General features: G+C 39.5%; 1 protein-coding gene across 1 annotated transcript in view; it reads left to right on the plus strand.

Moving 5' to 3' along the window:
• The window catches only part of SLC4A8 (solute carrier family 4 member 8), a 321,698-nt gene that overhangs the window by 185,704 nt on the left and 109,712 nt on the right, over positions 1-26,282 (plus strand). Inside the window, exons 3-4 of the mRNA XM_089692984.1 lie at positions 12,593-12,739; positions 16,821-16,956. Of these exons, the coding sequence (XP_089549110.1) occupies positions 12,593-12,739; positions 16,821-16,956 (283 nt within the window). The remainder of the gene's footprint in view (positions 1-12,592; positions 12,740-16,820; positions 16,957-26,282) is intronic.

Genomic DNA, 26,282 nt, shown 5'->3' on the forward strand with positions numbered 1-26,282 from the left:
ATTCTTTTGGCTTTGGTGTGTTTTGCGTTTTCCCATGGCTGGCGGTCAAAATGTTCCAATTCTTCCACGTTCAGGAGAGGGAGGTTTAATCTTACCTAAACGTGGCAGCTCCTAAACTCTGCTAAAAGCCTATGTGTACATGGACACATAGGCTTTTATGGAGTCGAGTTTAGGAGCTTTGGAATAAAAATGCCAAAAGCTCCTAAACTTGAGTTCAGGAGCTGCTCATGTACATGAAGCCTTACTCTCCACATGTGCAATACCATGCTTACAAAGGTATTTTATGCTTGTCCAATTAAGGTTCAATCAAAGCTTTGGTGTTGAATTTGCAGCTATATCTTGTATAGGTTCCTGTTGAGCATTTGTAGTTGAAAATGTTCTTTTCTTGACTCCTCTTGAGCAGTTTAAAAATTCTGTACTCTTTCATATTAGTCAAGTAATAATATCCATAGAGAGGATAGATTTCATATGGCCAACAGTTAGCAAAGAGCACTCCTGAGAATAATTACTAACCTCCTTTCAAGCATGATGGATTATTTTGCTTCATAATAGTTAGCATTAATGACAGGCCAAATCATTCTTTACTAATAATTTAAGTAAATGTTCCAAACCCATTCTCTGCTCTTCTGCCCCATTCTGGCTCTGCTGTCATTTTAGAGGACAGAACATTCCACCCCACACAGGCTCATGGAAAGTCCTTGGACCGAACACAACTGAACAATCTCAGAATTCTGTGATAGCCAACCTAGTTTAATTCAAAGTTGATATAAATAATGTTCTGCACAGAATCAAAGGAAACAAAAGCATAGCCTCCCATAACAATAGCAGTAGGGAACTGCAGGCGCTTTATTATGCAAAATGCATTGAATTCCACAGTTCAGACACTTGAAAGTTTGCCCGGGAATTCTTACATGGGAAACTGTACCCTTTTCATTAGAGCGTGCTATTGAGCAGAACAATATGTGCACTATTATAAAATACTGTGCACAGTGAGCATAACTGCTTTCGCTTTTATTTCAACATAAAATATATTGTATCGCAGTTTGTACATTATGCTTCTAAAGGAATGGTAAAATCTTTGCTTGTTTACATTTTTCTTTTCTTATACTTAAAGTGACATTAAAGCATTTAGAAACTTATAACACACTGTAACGTACATGCATTTGCTGCTTTTTATATGAATAGTTTTTATTGATTTTCATAGGAAACTAGTAACAATTTAATATATAATTTGTTACGTATGTCTGCAACGCAGGGCAGGTAAATAGTATCAGAGAAAGTAAAATAATGAAAACAAGTAAAGAAACAAAAATCAGGTGTTTCAACACATTGGGTGCATTAGGAATCAGAATACAAATTATCAACAGGTTAATTAGTATACCAGAGTACCAAAGGTTGCCAAAATTTTTCAAAAACATGGAATGACCCAGATCTGAGGGCAAGCAGTTTTTCATAGGTTTAGTGCATTGGAGACAGAGCAAAGGCTTTGGATGGATTAGCTGCCATCTTCTGTTTCCAGCATCTCGTAATTACAATTTTTTTCAGATAGTAAAATTCTGGATACTACAGTACGATATATGATCTGTAAATTATTAATTCCTATGTTCAAGATCACCAGAGCAGGATCTCAAGATGTTTGAATTCCTGAGACAGTGGAGTTGAAAATCTTGTCAGAAACTCCATAAATTCTTGCATGTCTAAAAAATGTGTAATAGGTTTCCTGTGTGGCCACATCCTCACCGGCATAAAGAGGAGTTGTCAGGTGAAAACTGGGCCAACTGTTAAGGGGTAAGATACGAATGTGATATATTTTCTGGGCAAGGTCCCAGCAATTAACACAATGGGATATGCTGTAGGAGTATTGAAATAATTTGCTGCTTTTCATAAATTTCCTCTTCTGAGCTACCTTTTGAAACTGTCTTTTGGCCGTGCTGCCATACTACCCATTATATTTGTACCCGTGTGCCGCTTGGACCTATAGAGTCCGGTACGACTCTCCTCTACATTTGTGCTTGAAACTACAATTGTACATGCAGCCTTTCAGAGCAGCACTTACAGATATTGTCCATATAGTTGTAGTTCCAAGCACTTATAGAAGACTGCTATAGGACATCATAGGTCATGGCGGTTGAGGGAACATATATAGCGGGAGTGTGGTGGTATGGCTCAGGGACAGTTTCAAAAGGGAGCTTAGAGGAGGACATTTATTTAAAAAAAAGGAAATGCATGTTTAGTAGCATCTGAGCACACACACTGTTCTTTCCCCTGTATCCCTCCGCCGGCACACACACTGCTCTTTCCCCTGTATCCCTCCTCCAGCACACACACTGCTCTTTCCCCTGTATACCTCCTCCAGCACACACACTGCTCTTTCCCCTGTATACCTCCTCTGGCACACACACTGCTCTTTCCCCTGTATCTCTCCTCCGGCACACACACTGCTCTTTCCCCTGTATGCCTCCTCCGACACACACACTGATCTTTCCCCTGTATACCTCCTCTGCCGGCACACACACTGCTCTTTCCCCTGTATCCCTCCTCCAGCACACACACTGCTCTTTCCCCTGTATGCCTCCTCCAGCACACACACTGCTCTTTCCCCTGTATACCTCCTCTGGCACACACACTGCTCTTTCCCCTGTATCCCTCCTCCGGTGCACACACACTGTTCTTTCCCCTGTATCCCTCCTCCGACACACACACTGCTATTTCCCCTGTATACCTCCTCCGCCGGCACACACACTGCTCTTTCCCCTGTATCCCTCCTCCGGCACATACACTGCTCTTTCCCCTGTATACCTCCTCCGGCACACACACTGCTCTTTCCCCTGTATCCCCTGATCCAGTGCACACACACACACACAAACAAACACAGTGTATCCTTTATCCCCTGTATCCCTCCTCCAGTGCACACACACTGTTCTTTCCCCTGTATCCCCCCTCCGGTACACACACATTGGTCTTTTTCCTGTATCCCTCCTCCAACACAAACACACATGTGGGTCTTTGTCTTGTATTCCTCCTCCAGCACACACACACACACACACTGGTCTTTCCCCTGTATCCCTCCTCCGCCACACACACAAACACACTATTTCCCCTGTATCCCTCCTATATCCACACATTGGTCTTTGGCTTGTATCCCTCCTCCAGCACACACACATACACAAACACACACACACACACACACACACACACACTGTTATATCCCTCCTATATCACACACATTGGTATTTTCCCTGTATCCCCCGTCCGGTACACACACATTGGTCTTTCCCCTGTACCCATCCTCCGGTACACACACACATTGGTCTTTCTCCTTCATCCCTCTTCCAGAACACACACACATTGGTCTTTCTCCTGTATCCCTCCTCCAATACAAACACACATATGGGTGTCTTGTATCCCTCCTCCAGCGCACACACACACACACACACACATATATACAGTTGTGTTAAAAATAATAGCAGTGTGTTGAAAAAAGTGAATAAAGCTCAAAATCCTTCTAATAGCTTTTATTTCCATGCACACAAATGCATTGGGAACACTACACATTCTATTCCAAATCAAAACATGAAGAAAAATATATTAAATTTGTGTTGTTCCTCTAAAAAAATTGAAGAGAAGTGAATATTAGACTGTTCAAAAAAATAGCAGTGTTTTTGATTTTGCTTTCCTTTGAATCACTTAATGAATATTTAGTTGTATAAGCACTGTTTCTGAGAACTGCTGTACATCTGTGTTGCATGGAGTCAACCAACTTCTGGCACCTGTGAACAGGTATTCCAGCCCAGGATGATTGGACTACATTCCACAGTTCTTCTCTATTCCTTGGTTTTGCCTCAGAAACTGCATTTTTGATGTCACCCCACACGTTTTCTATTGGATTAAGATCCGGGGATTGAGCTGGCCACCCCCTTAGCGTCAATCTTGTTGGTCTGGAACCAAGATGTTGCACGTTTACTGGTGTGTTTGGGGTCGTTGTCTTGTTGGAACACCCATTTCAAGGGCATTTCCTCTTCAGCATAAGGCAGTATGACCTCTTCAAGTATTCTGATGTATTCAAACTGATGCATGATCCCTGGTATGCGATAAATAGGCCCAACACCATAGTATGAGAAATATCCCCATATCATGATGCTTGGTCAACCATGCTTCACTGTCTTCACAGTGTACTGTGGCTTGAATTCAGTGTTTGGGGGTCGTCTGACAAACTGTCTCCGGCCACTAGACCGAAAAAGAACAATCTTACTTTCATCAGTCCACAAAATGTTGCGCATTTTCTCTTTAGGCCAGTCAATGTGCTCTTTGGCAAATTTTAACCTCTTCAGCACATCTTTTTTTCAACAGTGGGACTTTGCGGGGGCTTCTTGCAGATAGCTTGGCTTCACATAGGCGTCTTCTAATTGTAACAGTACTCACAGGTAACTTTAGACCTTCTTTGATCTTCCTGGTGCTGATTGTTGGCCGAGTCCTTGCCATTTTGGCTATTCTATCCATTCGAATGGTAGTTTTTCGCTTTCTTCCACGTCTTTCAGGTTTTGGTTGCCATTTTAAAGCATTTGCAATCATTTTAGCTGAGCAGCCTATCATTTTCTCTACTTCTTTATATTTTTTCCCCTCTCCTATCAACTTTTTAATCAAGGTACGCTGTTCTTCTGAACAATGTCTGGAAAGACCCATTTTCCTCAGAATTTCAGAGAGAAATGCACTGTAACCAGCATATATAACATTTGCTGCCTTCCTTCCTTAAATAAGGGCAATAATTGCCACCTGTTTTTCAAAGAATGAATGACCCCACTAATAGAACTGCTATTATTTTGAACATGCCCCTTTCAATTAGTGATTCAATTACACAGAATCAGCAGCATGTATGTCATGACTGTTGGGTCTGTTGGATTTCTATTACGCTACTACACCTGCTAGTAAATTATTTGCCATGTAGAAATATAATTTCTACCAAAAACAGTGATTGATCAGGTTAGTGATGTCTGACTGCTATTATTTTGATCACAACTATATATATATACATGCACACACACACTGGTCTTTCCCCTGCATCCCTCCTCCGCCCCACACACACCCACACTGTTATTTCCCCTGTATCCCTCCTATATCACACACATTGGTCTATCCCCTGTATCCCTCCTCCAGTGCACGCACACATTTACATAGTTACATAGTTAATCTGGCTGAAAAAAGACAAAAGTCCATCCAGTTCAAGCATAAAAAAAAAAGTTATAATCCTATACCCACAGTTGATCCAGTGGAAGGCAACACCCCCCCCCCCCCAGCAAAGCATGATCCAACTTGCTCCTGCAGGGGAAACAATTCCTTCCTGATCCCCCGAGAGGCAATTGGATATTCCCTGGATCAACTTTACCTATAAATGTTAGTATCCAGTTATATTCTGTGTATCTAAGAAAGAATCCAGGACTTTTTTTAAAGCAATCCACAGAGCTGGCCAGAACCAACTCTTGAGGGAGTCAATTCCACGTTTTCACAGCTCTCACTGTGAAAAAAACCTTTCCTTGTTTGGAGATTAAATTTCTTTTCCTCCACTCCTTGTTCTCTGTGATGATCTCAGGGTGAATAACTCTACACCGAGTTCACTATATGAACCACTGATGTATTTATACATGTTGATCATATCACCCCTTAATCTCCTCTTCTCAAGAGAAAATAAATTCAGTTCCTCTAATCTTTCCTCATAGCTGATCTCCTCCATGCCTCTTATCAGTTTGGTTGCCCTTCTCTGTACTTTCTCCAGTTCCCCAATGTTCTTTTTGTGATCTGGTGCCCAAAACTGAACTGCATATTCTACAGGGGTAGAATGATATTTCTCTCTTTGGAGTCTATACCTCTTTTAATACAAGAGAGGATTTTGCTCACTTTAGAAACTGCAGCTTGGCATTGTATGCCATTATTAAGCTTGTGATCTACCAGAACTTCCAGATCCTTCTCCACCATTGATTTCCCCAGTTGTCCTCCCCCTAGTATGTATGATGCATGCATATTCTTAACCCCCAAGTGCATAACCTTATATTTATCAATATTAAACCTCATTTACCACATAGTTGCCCAATTAAACAGTGCATTGAGGTCAGCTTGTAAATTGAAAACATCCTGTAAGGACGTTATTCCACTGCACAGCTTGGTGTCATCTGCAAAGACTGAAATGGGATTTTTAATCCCAGATCCTATATCGTTTATAAATGCATTATAAAGTAAGGGTCCCAACACTGAACCTTGGGGTACACCACTGACAACCCTAGACCATTCAGAGTATGAATCATTAACCACTACTCTTTGAATATGATCTTTTAGCCAGTTTTCTATCCATTTACATATGGATTTTTCTAAGCCCGTAGACTTTACCTTACACATTAGCCATGTGTGGGGAACTGTGTCAAACACTTTTGCAAAATCAAAGTATACCACGTTCACCACCACCCCTCTGTCCAAGGTTTTGCTCACCTCCTCATAAAAAGAAATCAGATTTGTTTGACAACTTCTGTCTTTCATGAATCCATGCTGTCTGTTGCTTAAAGTATTTTTTTGCAGCAAGAACTCATCTATGTGGTCTTTTATTAAACTCTCCAGTATCTTCCCAACTATAGAAGTTAAACTAACAGGTCTATAATTACTTGGCAAAGATTTTGACCACTTTTTAAATATTGGCACCACATTGGCCTTACGCCAATCCAGTGGTACTATGCCAGTCATTAAAGAGTCCTTAAAAATTAGAAACAATGGCTTTGAAATGACAGAACTCAATTCTTTAAGGACCCGTGGGTGTATACCATCCAGTCCAGGTACTTTATTCACCTTTATACTGTCTAAATATTTTTGGATCATATCAATTGTGAGCCAATGTGGATCATCTGGAGCTGTTTCAATACCATGCCCATTATGGACAAGAGCTCCCCTATGCTCCTTTGTATACACAGAGCTGAAGAAGGTATTTAATACATTTGCCTTCTCTTTGTCCCCAGTCACCCACTCTAGATTATTTTGTAAAGGGCCTACATGCTTGGACTGGACCTTTTTACTATTAATATATTTGAAGAGTTTTTTGGGGTTGGTCATTCTATCTTTTGAAATCTGTCGTTCATTTTCAATTTTTGTGGCCTTTGTTTCCTTTTTGCATATTCTGTTATATTCTTTGTAATGTTTAAACAATGATAGCGTTCTTTCATTTTTATATTTAATAAAAGCTCTTTTCTTATTATCTATAGCTTTTTTAACTTTAGCTGTAAGCCACGTAGGTTTGATTTTTAGCCTTTTAAACTTGTTGCCCATGGGAATATACGTTGCAGTGTGTTCACATACAGTCTTTTTGAAGAACTCCCATTTCTGTGTTGTGTTCATTGATGCCAATATTCCCTCCCGGTCTAAGTCTTGGAGAGCAGCTCTCAGCCTTGGAAAATTAGCTCTCTTAAAATTGAGCGTTTTTATTTCTCTAGTATGTGCTTGCTGTTTACAGCTAACAATAAATGAAATCATGTTATGGTCACTGCAACCCAGATGTTCTTTTATATGGACATTCGTAATAAGCTCTGCATGGTTTGAGATTACCAGGTCCAACAGAGCATCATTCTTAATAGGGGCTTCTAGGAACTGTACCATAAAATTGTACTGTAGTAGGTTTAAACATTTTTGCCGTTTAACTGTTCCTGCAGTACCATTACTTCAGTCAATTTCTGGGTAGTTAAAATCCCCCATTATTACACACACATTTGTCCTTTTCAGGTATCTCTCCTCCGGTGCACACACACATTGGTCTTTCTCATATATCCCACCTCCGGTGCAAACACACTTGGCCTTTCTCATGTATCTCTCCTCCAGTGCATACACACATTGGTCTTTCCCCTGTATCCCCCCTCTGGTACACACACATTGGTCTTTCCCCTGTAACCCCCCTCCGGTACACACACATTGGTCTTTCCGCTGTATCTCCCCTCCGATACACACACACATTGGTCTTTCCAGTGTATCCCCCCTCCGGTACACACACACACACATTGGTCTTTCCCCTGTATCCCTCCTCCGGTGCACACACATTGGTCTTTCTAATGTATCCCCCCTCCGGTACACACACATTGGTCTTTCCCCTTTATCCCTCCTTCAGTGCACACACACATTAGTCTTTCCCCTGTATCCCTCCTCCGGTGCACACAGACATTGGTCTTTCCGTTGTATCCCCCCTCCGGTACACATACATTGGTCTTTCCCCTGTATCCCCCCTCCAGTACACACACATTGGTCTTTCCCCTGTATCCCTCCTCCATTGCACACACACATTGGTCTTTCCCCTGTACCCCCCTTCCGGTACACACAGACATTGGTCTTTCCCCTGTATCCTCCCTCCAATACACACACACATTGGTCTTTCCCCTGTATCCCTCCTCCGGTGCACACAGACATTGGTGTTTCCCCTGTATCACCCCTCCGGTACACACACATTGGTCTTTCCCCTGTATCCCCCCTCCGATGCAAACACATTAGTCTTTCCCCTGTATCCCCCCTCCGATGCAAACACATTAGTCTTTCCCCTGTATCCCCCCTCCGGTACACACACATTGGTCTTTCCCCTGTATACCTCCTCCCATACACACACACATTGGTGTTTCCCCTGTATCCCTCCTGCGGTGCGCACACACATTGGTCTTTCCGCTGTGTTCCCCTTCCGGTGCACACACACATTGGTCTTTCCCCTGTATCCCCCCTCTGGCACATACACACATTGGTCTTTCCCCTGTATCCCCCTCTGGTACACACACATTGGTCTTTCCAATGTATCCCTCCTCCAGATGGGTTTCTTCTGCAGAGACTCCTCAATCTGCAGTCACATACTCTCACCACACAAAGTGAATATTAAACACGCCTTCCCCATAGACATTGAACACTGAGCCCAGACACACAGTCAGGTTCAGCACTCAGCTGGTCATACAGTGATAGATTTTCGTACGACTGTATGAATGCAAAATCTTGTCAGTTCACTTGACTATTCCAACTTGACGAATGTCATTTGAAAGTACTTCAAAATTGTGTTTGCTTTTAACATTCAATTTTGTAATGAATGATATTTCCTGAATGGAAACCATCTACACTGTTAAAAATGTGTTCATTTAGAAAAATATTCCATTCATCTCCTTAGAATTTTAACACTACATTAATATACCACATTTTGGCCACTAGATGGAGTGGATGATCATAGGAATTAATTTAGTACATGATATAATTATGGCAAAAATATGTGTGAAATTTGACCAAGGAATTTTTTGTATCAGTAGTGTCACTTTAGATAGTTATTTCATCTGTAGATTGACCTGTTTCTAGAAGCACTAAAATGATGTCCCTGGTGCAAAGGGTGGCAAAGTGCAAATTAACCACTTCAATATCGGACGCTTTTGCCTCCTTCCTGCCCAGGCCAATTTTCAGCTTTCAGCGCTATCACACTCTGAGTGCCAATTACTCAGAGCCATGCAACACTGTACCCAAGTGAAATTTGTTATCATTTTTTGAGACAGATAGAGATTTCATTTGGTGGTATTTAATTGCCAATGTTTTTTTGTTTTGTTTTGTTTTGCCATATAAACAAAAAAATTCCAAAAATCGTGAAAAAAACACATTTATATTCGTTTATGTTATAAAATTTTGCAAATAATTACTTTTTCTTCATAAATATAGGACAAATTGTATTCTGATACATTTCATTGCAGTATATTAATTAGTCTGTGTAAATGTTATACATTCTTCAAACTATGGTATATACAGTATATCTGAAAATTTATCAGTCCTGATATACTGATGGCCTATCTCATTTCTTGAGGCCTTAAAATGCCAGGACAGTACAAATACCCCCCAAATTACCCATTTTTAGACAGTAGACAGTCCAAGACATGGCGAGTTTTTTGCAGTTGTAATTTTATGTCACATTTTTTGGGAAAATAAAAAAATTAAATCATTACTTTTTCACATTTGCTGAATACTGTCATCAGAGCAGTACAGCATCATTATCTTACTGGTGTGGCTGTAATCAGAGATGCTGACTGGTGATAGTATGTAAAATAAATAAATATACACATATATATATATATATATATACACATATACAGTTAGGCACAATTTTAGTTTTTTCAGGTATTTACCAAAACATATTCAAGCTATAGTTATATAATGGATATGGGCTGAAAGTGCACACTCTTAGGTTTAATTTGAGGATAGGTATATCCAAATTAGAGGAAGGGTTTAGGAATTACAGCTCTTAAAAGTAGCCATTCCCCCTTTTTCAAGGGACCAAGAGTAATTGGACAGTTGAATCAAAAGCTGTTTCATGGCCAGGTGTGGGCTACTCTTTCATTATTTCTTCATCAATTAAGCAGGTAAAAGGTTTGGAGTTGATTCTAAGTATGGTATTTGCATTTGGAATCTATTGCTGTGAACCTACATCATGCATTCAAAGGAGCTGTCCATGCAAGTGAAACAGGCCATTGTAAGGCTTTAAAAATAAAACAAATCCATGAGAGAGATAGCAGCAACATTAAGAGTGGCCAAATCAACAGTTTGGTACATTCTGAGGAAATAAGAATGCACTGGTGAGCTCAGCAACATAAAAAGGCATGGACGTCCACGGAAGACAACAGTGGTGGATGATCGCAGGATCCTCTCTATGGTAAAGAAAAACTCATTCACAACATCCAGACAAGTGAAGGACACTCTCCAGGAGGTTGGCATATCATTGTCAAAGTCTACAATCAAGAGAAGACTTCACGAGAGCAAATAGAAAGGGTTCACCACAAGGTGCAAACCATTCATAAGCCTGAAGAATAGAAAAGCCAGATTATACTTTGCCAAAAAACATCTAAAAAAGCCAGACCAGTTCTTTAAAAGCATTTTTTGGATGGATGAAACTAAGATTAATCTGTACCAGAATGATGGGTACGGGGAATGGAACAGCACATGATCCAAAGCACACAACATCATCTGTAAAACATGGTTAAGGCAGTGTGATGGAATGGGCATGCATGGCTTCCAGTAGCACTGGGTCATTTATTGATGATGTGACAGAAGCAGCCAGATGAATTCTGCAGTGTTTAGAGATATACTGTCAGCCCAGATTCAGCCAAATGCAGCAAAGTTGATTGGACGGCGCTTCACAGTATAGATGGACAATGATCCAAAACACACTGCAAAAGCAATCCAGGAGCTTTTGAAGAAAAATAAATGGAATATTCTGCAATGGCCGAGTCAATCACCCGATCTCAACCAAATTGAGCATTCATTTCACTTGCTGAAGGCAAAACTAAAGGCAGAAAGACCCACAAACAAAGAACAACTGAAGACAACTGCAGTTAGAGCCTGGCAAAGCATCAGAAAGGAGGAGATCCAGTCTTTGGTAATGTTCATGGGTTCCAGACTTCAGGCAGTCATTGCCAGTAAAGGATTCTCAACAAAATATAAAAAATTTACATATTATTTATCATTATATTCAATTGTCCAATTACTTTTGGTTCCTTGAAAAAGGTGGGAAGGCTACTCTTAAGAGGTGTAATTCCTAAACCCTGCCTCCAATTTGGATGTACATACCCTCAAATTAAACCTGAGAGTGTGCACTTTCAGCCCATATCCATTATATAACTATAGCTTGAATATGTTTTGGTAAATACATGAAAAAATCTAAAATTGTGCCTGTGTCAAAATATATATGGACCTAACTGTATATATTCACATTTTTTTCTTTCTTTTTTAAACATTTTTTTCTATTTTTTTTTTACATACTGTGACTGGGCAGGTGATCAGGATTTTTTTTTTACACTATGATTGCTTATATCAGTGATGACCACTGTTATAAGCAATAATTTTTATGAATGGCATCCATTCATGTGCCATTGTGTTAGTTGTGATTGGCCATAGCTATCACATGATACAGGTGTGCTGTGCTTGGCCGTATCTGTAACATTTGACCACTATGACCAATCACAGAGATCACAGTAGTACACAATGAATGGCTATAAATGAAAGCCATTGTGTACATTTGATAAGTCACAGCGATCACAATGTACTGGGGCTGGCCCAGTACAATGATCTAGCATCTGCTGTGTCCACCAAGAGAGACTGCACCACTGAATGGCCCCTAGGACACATATGAGGAGCGCAGCTGGGACTATGTCATATGACATCCAACTAGAATAATGATGCTCCAGTTTTCTTTTTGCTATAGATTGGGTGGGAGGGGGTTAGATAAAGAGGGGAGGAGCCTTGGGCTCACGAGGTACACTCAAACTCTTGATATGTAGTTTTTATTAAATTGTTAATTTTTTTTATTGTCTTCCTATGAGCTGACCATGTGCTTGGCCTCAAACTCTCATCCTTCTTTTGGGAAGGAAAGGGAATTAGGAAGTGTGTGTGTGTATATGTATGTATATACTGTATGTGTGTGTGTATATATATATATATATATATATATGAGATAGCAGCCTTTGAAATAGGTTTAATGATTTTAATGAATACATAAATGGACTGATTAAAGCCTGTTTTATTTCTCTCTGAAAACCTGTCTGAATGCCATCTCAAAATTCTGTTCAAGGGCACAGGACGTTGTATGTGGGAGTCCGTATGCCACTGGGGCGGCAGAGTCACAGACATCATCGGACCCATGGGGGGAAGCACAGGAAACGAGATCGGATGAAGGGTGTCATTCAAGAAGAAGGCCACGATGAATCCCTAGCTCATGGTAAGGAGCAATCAGCATCTGTTTATACAGCATATAAAACAGCCTTGGGCAAATAGCTTTTAAACTGACCAATACATTTAAATCACACTTATTACATGTGCTGCTAATACAAATCATAAAATTGTGTGTAAGAGTTTCCATACTTGCACAACAAGATGAGGTATCAGGTGCATTAGAGATTTTTAACTTATGTATGCCAGGTTTTTACTGCCATCCAGTGCTCCATTAGAGATCTCTCCTCATTTACTATCACAGTGATGGTATACTGAGTAAACCAGAACATGAAGAGAAATCTCCAGCAATGACACAGACTAATTTTTTTTTTGTTGCATTATCCATTGTTAATGTGACAGCTAGGCAGCCCAAACATTTGTCATTTTTTTCAACCAGTGGGCTGAAAAAAGAAAAAGTGATCTGATTCCTCCATCCACACATTTGATGTGGGTGAGGGAATTCTCCCACTATGCTGTTGTGTTATGCTGTCAGAATACAATGATACAATGATCAGTGATATCAGCTATAGATTGGGGAAAAACCTGACATGCTGGCATTACAGAAGTTGATCCAATGATCGATTTCTGTACAACCAGGGTGCCCATACTTGGATTGAAATTCGGGCTGTTCAACATGAATTCAGTCCATGTACGGCTGACTTTTGTTAAATGAAATCAAATGGAGTCCCAAACAGAAGTAAAACCCAACAAGGTTTTATTTCTTCATCATTCCATCTCAAACTAAAAAAAAAAACGTTTTGGCAGCATGTACATTTTAGTTACATTTGTGGTAGTTGTCCTTTCTGATGAACTTTAAAATGAAGGTGCCAAACTTGAATTACCTGCCAAGGTCAAAGCATTGTCCTGCATTCCCAGCTAAATAAATGATGCTAAATAAAGAGATTGATTTCAGAGTCCTGAGACTTAAATGGCTGTTAAATATCTTGGGGCACTATATCAATGTATGATCATTTCAAAGAAAGGCCTACCACTTGGAATCATTTGCTTCATCAGTAATCATCTATACATTTCCTCAGTTGTGTCTGATTTTCCATTACATTTCCTACAGCATTAAAAAGGAATTCATAATAGACCTTTGAGTGACCATTATGGACTGTTACATTTCTTATATTTGTGAAAGGCCAGCTTTATTGTTAAAGTCCAATCATAGCCTGGCCATTTCTCAGTATTTTTCCATGATTATTGGATCAAATATCAAAAAACTGAAACAGATTACTGTACATGTAGTAATTTGCCATGGCATGATACCTTCTCTGTGCGTAGCAAGTGAAAACTATATTCTGTGAAAAATAAGTGATGACTGGTAGTTAAACGGAACCAACATATCTACACCTTTCAATTTGTGAATGAACTCTGTTTCTCAGAACACACATACATTTATACAGTGTGTGTATATATATATATATATATATATATCGCCAAGATCATGATGTCACCCACCCACCTGATCTGAGGAAGCTTTGTATTCATTCAGAAAATACAAAGCTGCATGTGAATGGCTGAACAACACTCAGGCTAGTTCACACCATATGCAGTTTGCGTTTGATCCGTTTCTGCAGTGCTTTTTGTGGTGCATTTTTTGTGTATTTTTGATGCGTTTAGCGTTTTTATGGGGTTTTTTTGCCAACTTGTTGCTGGGCAGATTAAAATGCAAAACGCATCAAAAACGCACTGCATGCATTTCTACAGCATCTCCATTAAAGTCTATTGAACCAAAATGCAACGTTTTGCATCCCTGACCCTTTCCAAAAACTGCATCAGGCAAAAACACGGAGATGTGAACATGTCCCATAGGAAATCATGTTAAATGGACTGTAGTGCGTTTCTGCAAAATGCACTGCAAAACGCTTAGGTGTGAACCTAGATTCAGACTGACTCAATTTTGTTCCAGGTTTCGAACAGAAAGTCTCCATCCCTCTGTTGGAAGACATTGTTGTATACTGTATGCAGCTGAGGCTACTTACAAGTTCATACAGTGCTGAGGACCACTGCATCTATTAGTATAGTAAAGAGTTCTATTGGACTAGCTTGGCCCAAATAAACTATTTAAATATCACTAAAAAGCTGGAGATCAAACTTAAGGCAAAACCTTTTCTTTTATTTTAATTTGGGATTTGAAGAGGAATTAGAACACCTGTCAAGTTTTTGTTACTGTCTGTGCCCTTGTTAGGGATATTCACTCTCCTACAGTATTTATCATTATCTCTGAGAGTGAAAGTCAAAGAAAATCCCAAATTTGTCCAAACCAGAGCATATATAGAGAGATTCCCTCATGTTAGAGGAATTTCCTCTCACTTTCTGTTTTGGCTATAGAAAATGAAGGGAAGGGAAATCTCCCAAACAAGCCACAAGTAGCCAAACAAACCTTACAGGGGTTATAACCCTCCTTTGCTATATCCAAAATGAGAAAAAGTTTTGCCATTAGTTCTTTAAAAAAAAGTCTTCAATAACCAAGTAGCTTAACTAATTTCAGGTATCCTCTGACACAGGTACATTTCTTACAATCACTTTCTGCTTGTCTTTAAATGTTTTTCAAACAATCTGCTATTGAAATTACTAAAAGTATTTTCTGATATCTAATAAAAGATGAAATATTTGCTAAAACTCAAAAGTGTAATGATAAAGTTTCTGTAAATTGAAATTGGAAGTCCAGCCTATTCCTAACTAAGCTTAAACCAGCTCTCACGCCCGTTCTGAACCCTATTCTATCTACCCTGTGAAAAGAAGATGTCTATACTAACCTATAATGAGTGATCCCATCCACGTAATCTCCCCAGCGGCTGGCTTCAGTGTAGAGGAATGATCTCTGACAACGGCTCCAGAACCTGAGCCTTGACGCCAGCCTTAGGCTTACCATGAGGTATCAACTGTCCCCTCCTCTACACTGAAGCCACCGCTAACAGCTGATCATGTGACCGGACGAGATCACTCTCAGAATAGGAAAGAATGCACATCTTCTTTTCACAGGGTAGACAGAATATGGTTTATTTATTTCAGGTACTTCTATAGCGCCGTTAATTTACGCTTTCCATATATATTGTACATTTACATCAGTCCCTAACCCTCAAAGGGTGTACAATTTAAGGTACCCAACTTACATTCATACATACACACACTAGAACCAATTTAGACAGGATCCAATTAACCTACCAGCATGTCTTTGGAGTGTGGGAGGAAACCAGAGTACCCGGAAGAAACCCATGCAGGCACAGGGAACATGCAATCTCCAGGCAGGGGGTGCCATGGTTGGGATTCAAAGTAACGACCCTAATACTGCCATGTGAAGTGCTAACCATTTAGCCACTGTGTTGCTGTTTTAGAATTGTTGGGGGGGACGGGGAGGAGATTTCAGCTTAGTTTGGAATAGGTTTGACTTCTACCTTAACTATGATTACTGTAAGGAGAAGAACCCCCTAAACCCACAATAAGACACACATACCACTGATTGAGAAGCAGTGCTGTAGATAACCTTCTTAGATCAGTAAGGACACTTCCTGTATATTGATTTGTGCCCCCTAAATTGCCTGTCAATATGTATATGGAATTTAATGAAAAACTTGACACGATAAGATTGTGAAAAATCGAAAAAGTATGTCACAGTTTCTCAGATAAAAAGGACTAACTGGCTTAACCTACAAACCAATAAAGGTAAGGTCATTATTCCATGACCTAACATCATAAATCATTTTTTAAATTATTTAAAGCATACTAAAAACTGTTCATAGGTTACCCTGTTATGTGCATTATTACTGCACTTTCCAAAAGTGAGTACTAATTTCTAATCACAGCTTACGAAAACTGTATTCTTTTATCTGTTCGATATCTAGACAGTTTCAATTTATACAGTACAACGCTGGGATGAAATAAAATGCAAGAAAAATGATGTTTTCACAATTTGATAGGAACACAGGAACGAGTAATCTTTTATTGTGTTCAGTTAAGCATCCTAATCATAAATCTCTTTGAGATCCATGGCGCAAACTCCAGAGCAGTATCTATTACAGCTGTCTCTTAATTCCCATTGTGTGCCTTGTGTAAAGTCACCTTGTAATGTGTTATTAATGCAGACACCCCATCCCAGAGAGTGCAGTTCATCCTTGGAACGGAGGAGGACGAGGAACATGTGCCACATGAGCTGTTTACGGAGCTGGACGAAATCTGTGTTAAAGAAGGAGAGGATGCTGAGTGGAAGGAGACGGCAAGGTGATGCATTATCAGAAATATCTCCTCTCTTACACATCCGTAAATAACTGGCTAATGATCCTGCAATGTGTTTAAAGTTTGGCAGCCTTTGAGACCATGAAAACTAGGCAGACATCCATTTAATTGGAAAGCATCTTCTATGGAAGGTTCATAAATCAAAAATATGGGTTAACATTAGGAAAAGAGTCATTGAACATATTGGCATTTATCCAATAAAATGTAAATCTGTGTGATGGTCACTGATATTAGGGGTAATGTTGGGCATAGAAGTGATCACATGACCCAAAGTGATACTGGCACATATTATGTGATTATGCCAGTATATCATGTTCCATGACTAGAGAGGGGAAGGCCTGGGAAAAAAAAACAGAAAACATGGGACTAACATTTTTTTTCTTTTTTTTTCAAAACCGTTTTTTGTTATTTTACAGAAAAATTGGAAAAATAAAAAGAAGTGTGGAACATGTTCTTTTACAATGATACATAATATATCTATGACGTGGTATTCAAACTATTTAGCATAAATACCTTATGTAAAGATTTCTGAGGCTTTATGTAAAGTCTTAAATTATTGCAAGTTCTCTCAGCTGAAGACAAGTGAATCCTGGAATACAATTCAGGTAACGCTGTACTTCTCAATGCAGTTCTCAGACAAGAGAAATATGCATTTCTGCACTAGGGGACACTGCAGGGAAAAGGCTCCAGTTTAGTTTGCTTTTGTAAGATCCATTATGTAATTCCCGCAGTTGGGTGATTGTTGGGATGCAGTAGATGATAGTTTCTGTCCTCTCAAGCCTTCATTGACAGGTAAGAGGGCAAATTTGTCTGCCAAAATAGTTTATCTTTATAACCTTTAAAGTGGTAGTAAGCCACAACCTTTTTAAAAAAGAAAAAAAACCTGCAAGACAAAGGCATAATGTGCTTGTATGCATTGCATACTAGCACATTATGTGAAACTCACCTTAAAATGAAGCCCTCCAGGGGCACACTGTCACTGCTGATAGGGCTTCCATTTTCACCCAGTCTTTCTGCCAGGTTTGCAGGCTTTGTCGGCTTGAATAGCTGAGCCGCGATGACGTCACTCGCACAGGAGTCAATTTTTATGGCACAGAGCTCTGAAGGAATGGCACAGGGATGCAGTTCCTTCAGAGCACGTGCGCCGGTGTCTTTTATAGGTAAATATTTCCTAAATGGTGCACATTTACGAGATATTTGCAGTACCTACAGGTAAGCCTTATTATAGGCTTACCTGTGGGTACAAGTGAAAAAAATGACTGTACTACCACTTTAAATTATTCTTATTAATGTTAATGTTTTCCACCATCACAGCATAATGATTACCTATAGTCTGCTCAGTAAATAGTTTTTTCTTTTCCTTCTGTCAGTAAAATGGTGAGACCAACATTCTGCTGAGAGCAAAGCTGCAATTTACAAATACTGTGAGAAGAAATATTCTTTTCCAAATGCTCTGAGGATGACAGAACACATCCTGGCATGCCAGAGGTGTCCTAAAGACATTAAAAATATTTTATGGAATTAAATGATGGGGAACATAATGATAGTGCAAGTAGCTTTTCTCTCCAAAGTTCCCATTCCAGAAAAATTCTTTCTGCTGCTTCTGGATCACCACAAAGTATTTCTTCACCAGCAGCATCTTCAAGTAAGGAAGTGTTACAAACCACGGCCACCCAAAAATATATAATTCCTTCATTTATAGATAACCTGGAAATCAGAACATTCAGCAAGCTCTTCATAGAGCAAAATATGCTTCTGGATCAGCATTGTCAAGAACTGAAAATGCATATTGACATACTTATATTTGAAGCATAATACGTTTATATACACTGCATATCACCTTCTCAGTATAACAAAACAACTTTTAATTTGTAAAACTACTCCACATTGAATTTTTTTGTAAATCTTTCCAACATTTTTATTTTTCCAGAAAAAAACAGGGAAAAAACATTTTTCCAATGGCTTTAAAATGTCTGGAAATTTTATATCTATATCCATGACTAAATATAAAAAACACAGGTGTCTGGTTTTAAGCAGCCATTCTGAATTATACAAAAATGACAAAACTGTTGTTTACAGCTACGACTTTGCATGCAAAATTTGATTGGTTGCATATTGTTATGCCCTCAGCAATACAGAATCTGGGACACCCTATTCCTATCCATATGCAGCCTTTTGATAACACTTTTGATGAGCTGTTGGCTACATCCACTGGAAACCTTCCCCCAACAAAGGAATATTACATATATCCCCAATTCACCTGTAAGATTACAATGTCATTGATTGAAGCGTGATGACATTATCATGCTGTGGTTAGAATGATATCTCTGTCCCTGGGTTGTGAGGTACAGTGGATATAAAAAGTCTACACACCACTGTTAAAATGTCAGGTTTTTGTGATGTAAAAAAATGAGACAAAGATAAATCATTTCAATATTCTTTCCACCTTTAATGTAACCTGTAAACTGTACAACTCAGTTGAACAACAAAGTGAAATCTTTTAGGTGGAGGGAAGTAAAAATAAAAACTAAAATAATATGGTTGCGTAAGTGTGCACACCCTTAAATTAATAATTTGTTGAAGCACCTTTTGATTTTATTCCAGCACTCAGTCTTTTTGGGTATGAGTCTTATCAGCATGGCACATCTTGACTTGGCAATATTTGCCCACTCTTCCTTGCAAAAACACTCCAAATCTGTCAGATTGCAAGGCATCTCCTGTGCACAGCCCTCTTCAGATCACCCCACAGATTTTTGATCAGATTCAGGTCTGGGCTCTGGCTGGGCCATTCCAAAACTCTAATCTTCTTCTGGTGAAGGCATTCCTTTGTTGATTTGGATGTATGCTTTGGGTTGTTGTCATGCTGAAAGATGAAGTTCCTCTTCATGTTCAGCTTTCTAGCAGAAGCCTGAAGGTTTTGTGCCATTATTGACTGGTATTTGGAACTGTTCATAATTCCCTCTACCTTGACTAAGGCCCCAGTTCCAGCTGAAGAAAAACAGCCCCAAAGCATGATGCTGCCACCACCATGCTTCACCGTGGGTATTGTGTTCTTTTGGTGATATGCAGTGTTGTTTTTGCGCCAAACATATCTTTTGGAATTATGGCCAAAAAGTTCAACCTTGGTTTCATCAGACCAGAACACATTTTCCCACATGCTTTTGGGAGACTTCAGATGTGTTTTTGCAAAATTTAGCCGTGCTTGGATGTTTTTCTTTGTAAGAAAAGGCTTCGTCTTGCCACTCTACCCCATAGCCCAGACTTATGAAGAATACGGGAGATTGTTGTCACATGTACCACACAGCCAGTACTTACCAGATATTCCTGAAGCTCCTTTAATGTTGCTGTAGGCCTCTTGGCAGCCTCCCAGACCAGTTTTCTTCTCATCTTTTCATCAATTTTGGAGGGACGCCCAGTTCTTGGTAATGTCACTGTTGCACCATATTTTCTCGACTTGATGATGACTGTCTTCACTGTGTTCCATGGTATATCTAATGCCTTGGAAATTCTTTTGTATCCTTCTCCTGACTGATACCTTTTAACAATGAGATCCCTCTGGTGCATTGGAAGCTCTCTATGGACCATGGCTTTTGCTGTAGGATCCGACAAAGAAAATATCAGGAAAGACCTATTAGAACAGCTGAACTTTATTTGGGGTTAATCAGAGGCACTTTAAATGATGGCAGGTGTGTACTGACTCCTATTTAAAATGATTTTGAAAGTGATTGCTTAAGTCTCAACACAGCTACATCCCCAGATATAAGCGGGTGTGCACACTTATGCAACCACATTATTTTAGTTTTCTATGTTTACTTCCCCCCTAAAGGATTTCAGTTTTTTTTTCAATTGAGTTGTACAGTTTATAGGTCACATTAAGGGTGGAAAAAGTTCTGAAATGAACTAATTTTTTTACATCACAGAAACCTGACATTTTAACAGGGGTGTGTAGACTTTTTATATCCACTGTATGCACACAGGCAAATTACATTAAAGCGGCCATACATGAATCAAAACGTAGTTGGCTGTGCAGGGACCTATTTGGGCAGGCTGATTTCATGTAAGTTGATCCATCAACTTATTTCGCCTAGGGGATGGTGAATAAGGTAACGTACTTACCGTACTTTATAGCTTGCTTCCCTGGCAGTCGCTGCTTTCCTCTGCTGTCAAACATTCTGGCTTATGGGGATTCCATCCGCAACCTCATTTACAATGCATGACTTCTGGTCCTGCACTGTACCAAAAAGGTATCAGAGATCTGTGACTGGTTGGGCAGTCCCATAACAGGTCTTACAGCATGGAAAAAGTCTGGGGGAATAAGGCAAGTATATCACATTGATCATTATTCCCTAGGACAAAGGAGCAGATAACCCTTTCATTGCGTAGTGAATCTACTAGTAATGTCTGACCTCCCCCGGATTTCAGCTTCAAAGTGTAAATGCAAAATCTTTTTTCTTTTCAGTGGTGAGGAGTTAGATCCCCTGCACAGTTTTTATTCCAGTCTGTTGGAAAGATGCACTGCTCTATTTCTACTGGTGACCACTGTCACTGCGAAGTGAGGGAAAGAGGTAGTGGTAAGTCTTCCAATAAGGACCACTGTTCAGGTGGCAACTCTCCTAGAGGAAAATTCCTGGGAGGTTTCTCCAGGATAGGAAGTGAAGAATAATCTTTAAAATGGTACACAGACAGAACAAAAAAAAAAGAAAAAAAAACCTGATGTGGTATTAACCCTTCTCTTACCTGTTCAAAACTAAAAAAAAATGTTTTTCTGTACAAACTTTTTAACAATTTTATATTTTAAAGACGCAGCAGTGCACATATTGAAGATTAGTTTTAACAGGTTCTGGGTTAAAATTAATTGGGAAAAAAGAATTCTCAATTCTAGGAGTTGGCTATCAAGTTTCTATTAATCAGCTGAAGTATCAAATCATGTTGATAATTCTAATATTTAACACCTGGTATGAAAGTAAGCTAATTAAACCTTAAATTATATCAACGATAAATTCACTAGACAATTCACCATTGTAAACATTAAGCAAAAACACTGTTTTTATTATCTCCTATTTAACAGTGGTGTCATTGACACATCTGCACAATGCAATTGCTTTTCTGAAAGCATAACAAGCTTTGCAGAGTTCAATTGTCAAAAACAATTATCACTTCTTTACTCATTAAGAAAAAAATATGCGAAGTCCGGGTTAAAAAATAGAAATGAATCATTGCTGTAACAGCCTATAGAAATGAACCATGGTGTATAAATAGACTGCTGCAGAATGCCAAGATGTAATGCAGTGAATGGGAAAGTCTAGTGAAAGCTATGTTTTGTATCAGATCTACAGTGTTTTTATTAATGTCTGTGTCCCCATTAGGACATTTCACCTTGTTTCCTGTCTTAGTGACAGTGACCTGTGAAAGATGACTGACAAAATATCCCCTTGCGGGCTACTGATGATGGCAGATCATATGACATAGACCTAATATGCTAAAAGTCACTTGAAAAATGCACAGTGTGATTGTTTTTTGCTTTAGTTAAATTCGGTGTAAAACCCAAGTGAATGGCATTTCTTTTCCTAAAACACAGTGTATCATAAACAATATCATAACAAATTTTAACAAATTACTAGTTTTTACCCTTTGTTATACCTCAGTGCTGCTGATCTTTTGCAACCTCTCTGCAATCACTTTCTGACGACATGCACTCCGCTAATGGCTGCATGGCATTGTGTGCTGAATTGTTCACTTTGAGCCCCGTTCGCACTGATTCGGTGTGAAATTCGCAACATTTTCTGTCCAAATTCCGCACCGCATCAGAATCGCACCTTGTTCATGCAAAGCGCTGCGGGTATGTATGTTAACAACACCCCGAAAGCGGTCTGCAAAACACATTGTGATGTGCAGAACCGGATCGCATAGGTGTGAATACCCATGCGATCCGATTCTAGTGCGGACCAAAAAAAGGGCCCTGCACCTTTTTGGTGTGGGTGTGATTAGAACTTTCCAAAATGTATGGCTCCAATCTCACCACACTCAAATCGCATGTGACTTGCACAGGAATCACATGCGATACACCACACTGCATATATGTGAACCCAGGCTTAGACTCCAGTGTGATGGAGGGGTTGATTTTATAAAACTAGAGAGTGCAAAATCTGGTGCAGCTGTGCATGGTAGCCAATCAGCTTCTAACTTCAGCTTGGGTACTTGTCTGTTAATTCACCAGATTTATTTACTTATATATATATATATATATATATATATTTGTTATATAAATAAATGTATATATTTTTTTTTATATGTTTTAGTTAAACATATAAAAAAATATATATATATATTTATTTATATAACTAAATCCGGTGAATTAACAGACAAGTACCTCAGCTTGTCCAATTAAGCTTTGACAAAAAACCTGGAAGCTGATTGTTGCAACTCTACATAGAAATCAGATTTTGCACTCTCCAGTTTTAGTAAATCGACCCCAGAGTCACAATGCAGGAAAACACAACAGGGAAGCAGGGACAGTGTTGTCACCCTATAGTGCTTGCACAAGGACCTTCATGGCAGCATTACCATTTTATACTTTAATGAAAGCTGTAGGTATATGAGATTTTAACTTAATGTAATTACAACCAAAACTTTTTTGGAGACATCATGAAATGATCGAAAAACTTTGTTAGGTCTTTTTTTTGTGCTGTCTGTGTCCTTTTGGACTCCTTTCCAAGGTGAGGTAAATCCCCCTTTAGGCAGTTGTCCCAGAAAAAGGTATCCCCATTGGAAGATTTCTCCTCCATTCCTGTTCAGATGGCAACTGAAAATCTATGAATTTCCCATCACTTTCTAGCCCAGAGTCACCAAGACAAATAGGGGGTCCAATCTCCCCAGCATGGACAGAGGAAGCAAGTAGAACCTGATGGGGTTTCAATTCTTTCATGCTTCATCCAGAAATAAAAGTTTGGCTATAAACACACTTTATTGACAGGGTTGTTCAGCTGTTATAGTAAAACTGAATGCAAAATATCTTCCTTTTGGATAGAGAAAAGGAAGGTTATAACCCGTCAGAATTATTTTTTATTTATTGCTTTTTCCATCTGCATCCCATTGGGCAATTTCCCTTCACTTCCTGTCCCATAGCCAAAACAGGAAGAGAGAGGAAATCCCTCTAAAGCAAGGTTGTCACCAGGGTCATCAGAACTAGTGTCCCCATTGGAAGATTGCTCCTCTTTTCCTATTCTGGTAACAACCCAAACTTTGGGATTTTGTTAGGTTTAATCTCGGTAATGGTGGCACAGATATAAAATGAAACCTGACAGCTTGTTTAATCCCTCACCACTCTATCTAAACTAAAAGTTTTGTCTTTAATTATACTTTAACTTAGAAAACACAGATTGACAAAAGAAAAACAAAGAGACGGCTATAGTCTAATAGTCTGAAGTTACATAGTTAGTCTGGCTGAAAAAAGACAAAAGTCCATCTAGTTCAACCATAAAAAAAAATATTACAATAAATAAATAAATGTTATAATTCTATACTCTCAATTGATCCAGAGGAAAAAAAAAAAACTCAGCAAAGCATGATCCAATTTGCTCCTGCAGGGAAAAAAATCATTCCTGATCCCCTGTGAGACAACCCAATATTCCATGGATCAACTTTACCTATAAATGTTAATATCCAGTTATATTCTGTGTATCCAAGAAACAACCCAGGCCTTTTTTTAAAGCAATCCACTGGGCTGGCCAGAGCCAACTCTTGAGGGAGTCTAATCCACATTTTCACAGCTCTTACTATGAAGATACCTTTCTGTATTTGAAGGTTAAATTCCTTTTCCTCCAGATGTAAAGAGTCCTCTGTGGTGACCTCAGGGTGAATAGCTGTACACCGAGTTCACTATATGAACCACTGATGTATTTATACATGTTGATCATATCCCCCCTTAATCTCCTCTTCTCAAGAGAGAATAAATTCAGTTCCTCTAATCTTTCTCATGGCTGAGCTCCTCCATGCCTCTTATCAGTTTGGTTTCTCTGCCCTTTGTTTGAAATCTCCATGGGTCATCTAAACCTATCCAACTCTGCTCCCAAAAAATTAATCTCTCTGGGGACTACTACACACTCCAAAATATAATCTACGTATGTACAAAAATCAAGAACCAAATTTATACATAAAAACTTGAAGTTACAAGAGCCTGTGAAAAATTGGAAAATACACAATTCTTTATTAATTGAAAAGCAATTAAAACCAAAATAACCCCTGCTATCTGGCCAAATCCAATGAAGTATTTTGAAGTCACAATATAATGTCACATATAAACTGGCACATAGTATAATACAATATATTATGTATTAAATGTATCTCAGTAGGACTTAATAAAGTCGACGTTTGTCCAGTAATGTAAAGGCCAGCTCAACATTTTCAGTATGCCCTCATCAGTTCACTGGTGTCATACTCTATAGCAGGTGTGTCAAACTCAATTTCTTGCGGTCTGCATCACCATTATGGTTGCCCTCAAAGAGTTGGTTGTATCTGTAAGACTATATAAATGTATAGTAATAACATAAGACTTAAGCTGCTAAGGGCAGGGGCAGACCGACACAGAGCTCACTCATACTCCTGTAGCAGATGATGCAAGCCTGAAAAGGAGGGTCGCACACCACTGGCATCATCCACAAGAAACTTTATTGGAGGCTGCTCAGAGAGAAGATGGTTCTGCCACGGTGTTCTGTGTGAGCTGTCTCCAATAATGGAGGAAGATAACACCTTTGTGCGACCCTCCTTTTTTAGACTTGCATAGAATTGTATTATTCTAATAATAAAATATATATAAGCAGATGTCAAGAGCACCCCCCCTCCCCTTACATTAGATGCCACGAGCCATCCTCCCTCCCTTACATCACAGTGCACCCCCCTAACCCTGTGCTGCTGCCAGGAAGAAGCTGGGGGTGGATCTGGAAAGCAGAAAGTGCAGGGTCTGGAGGAGGACCAGTGCAGATCTGGAGTCAGTTGACAGAGTCTGCTGAATGCTGAGACCAGGGGTGGCAGAGGAGAGGGGGTGCTGTGGCTGCATAGACAGATACAGGCCCTATAGGAGAAGTTCTCCTCTCTGCCGACTGCTGAGACGTTGTGGGCAGGGAAAAGCCTCTCTGCGGCTGCACGGGGAAGTGCAGGATCTGGTGGAGGAGTTCTGTCCTCCTCACTGCTGCCAACTGCTGAGATAAGTGGGAACAGAGATGAGGGGGTTCCACAGCTGTAGGGAGGTGTGAGGGCCACATGAAATAGACTGTGGTCTTTGTGTTTGCTCTATAGCAATCATAAATGGAACA

The sequence above is a fragment of the Staurois parvus genome, unplaced genomic scaffold, assembly GCF_062004578.1.
Source record: "Staurois parvus isolate SC_StPar_1 unplaced genomic scaffold, SC_StPar_1.0 ptg000023l, whole genome shotgun sequence".
Classification (NCBI taxonomy): Eukaryota; Metazoa; Chordata; class Amphibia; order Anura; family Ranidae; genus Staurois; species Staurois parvus.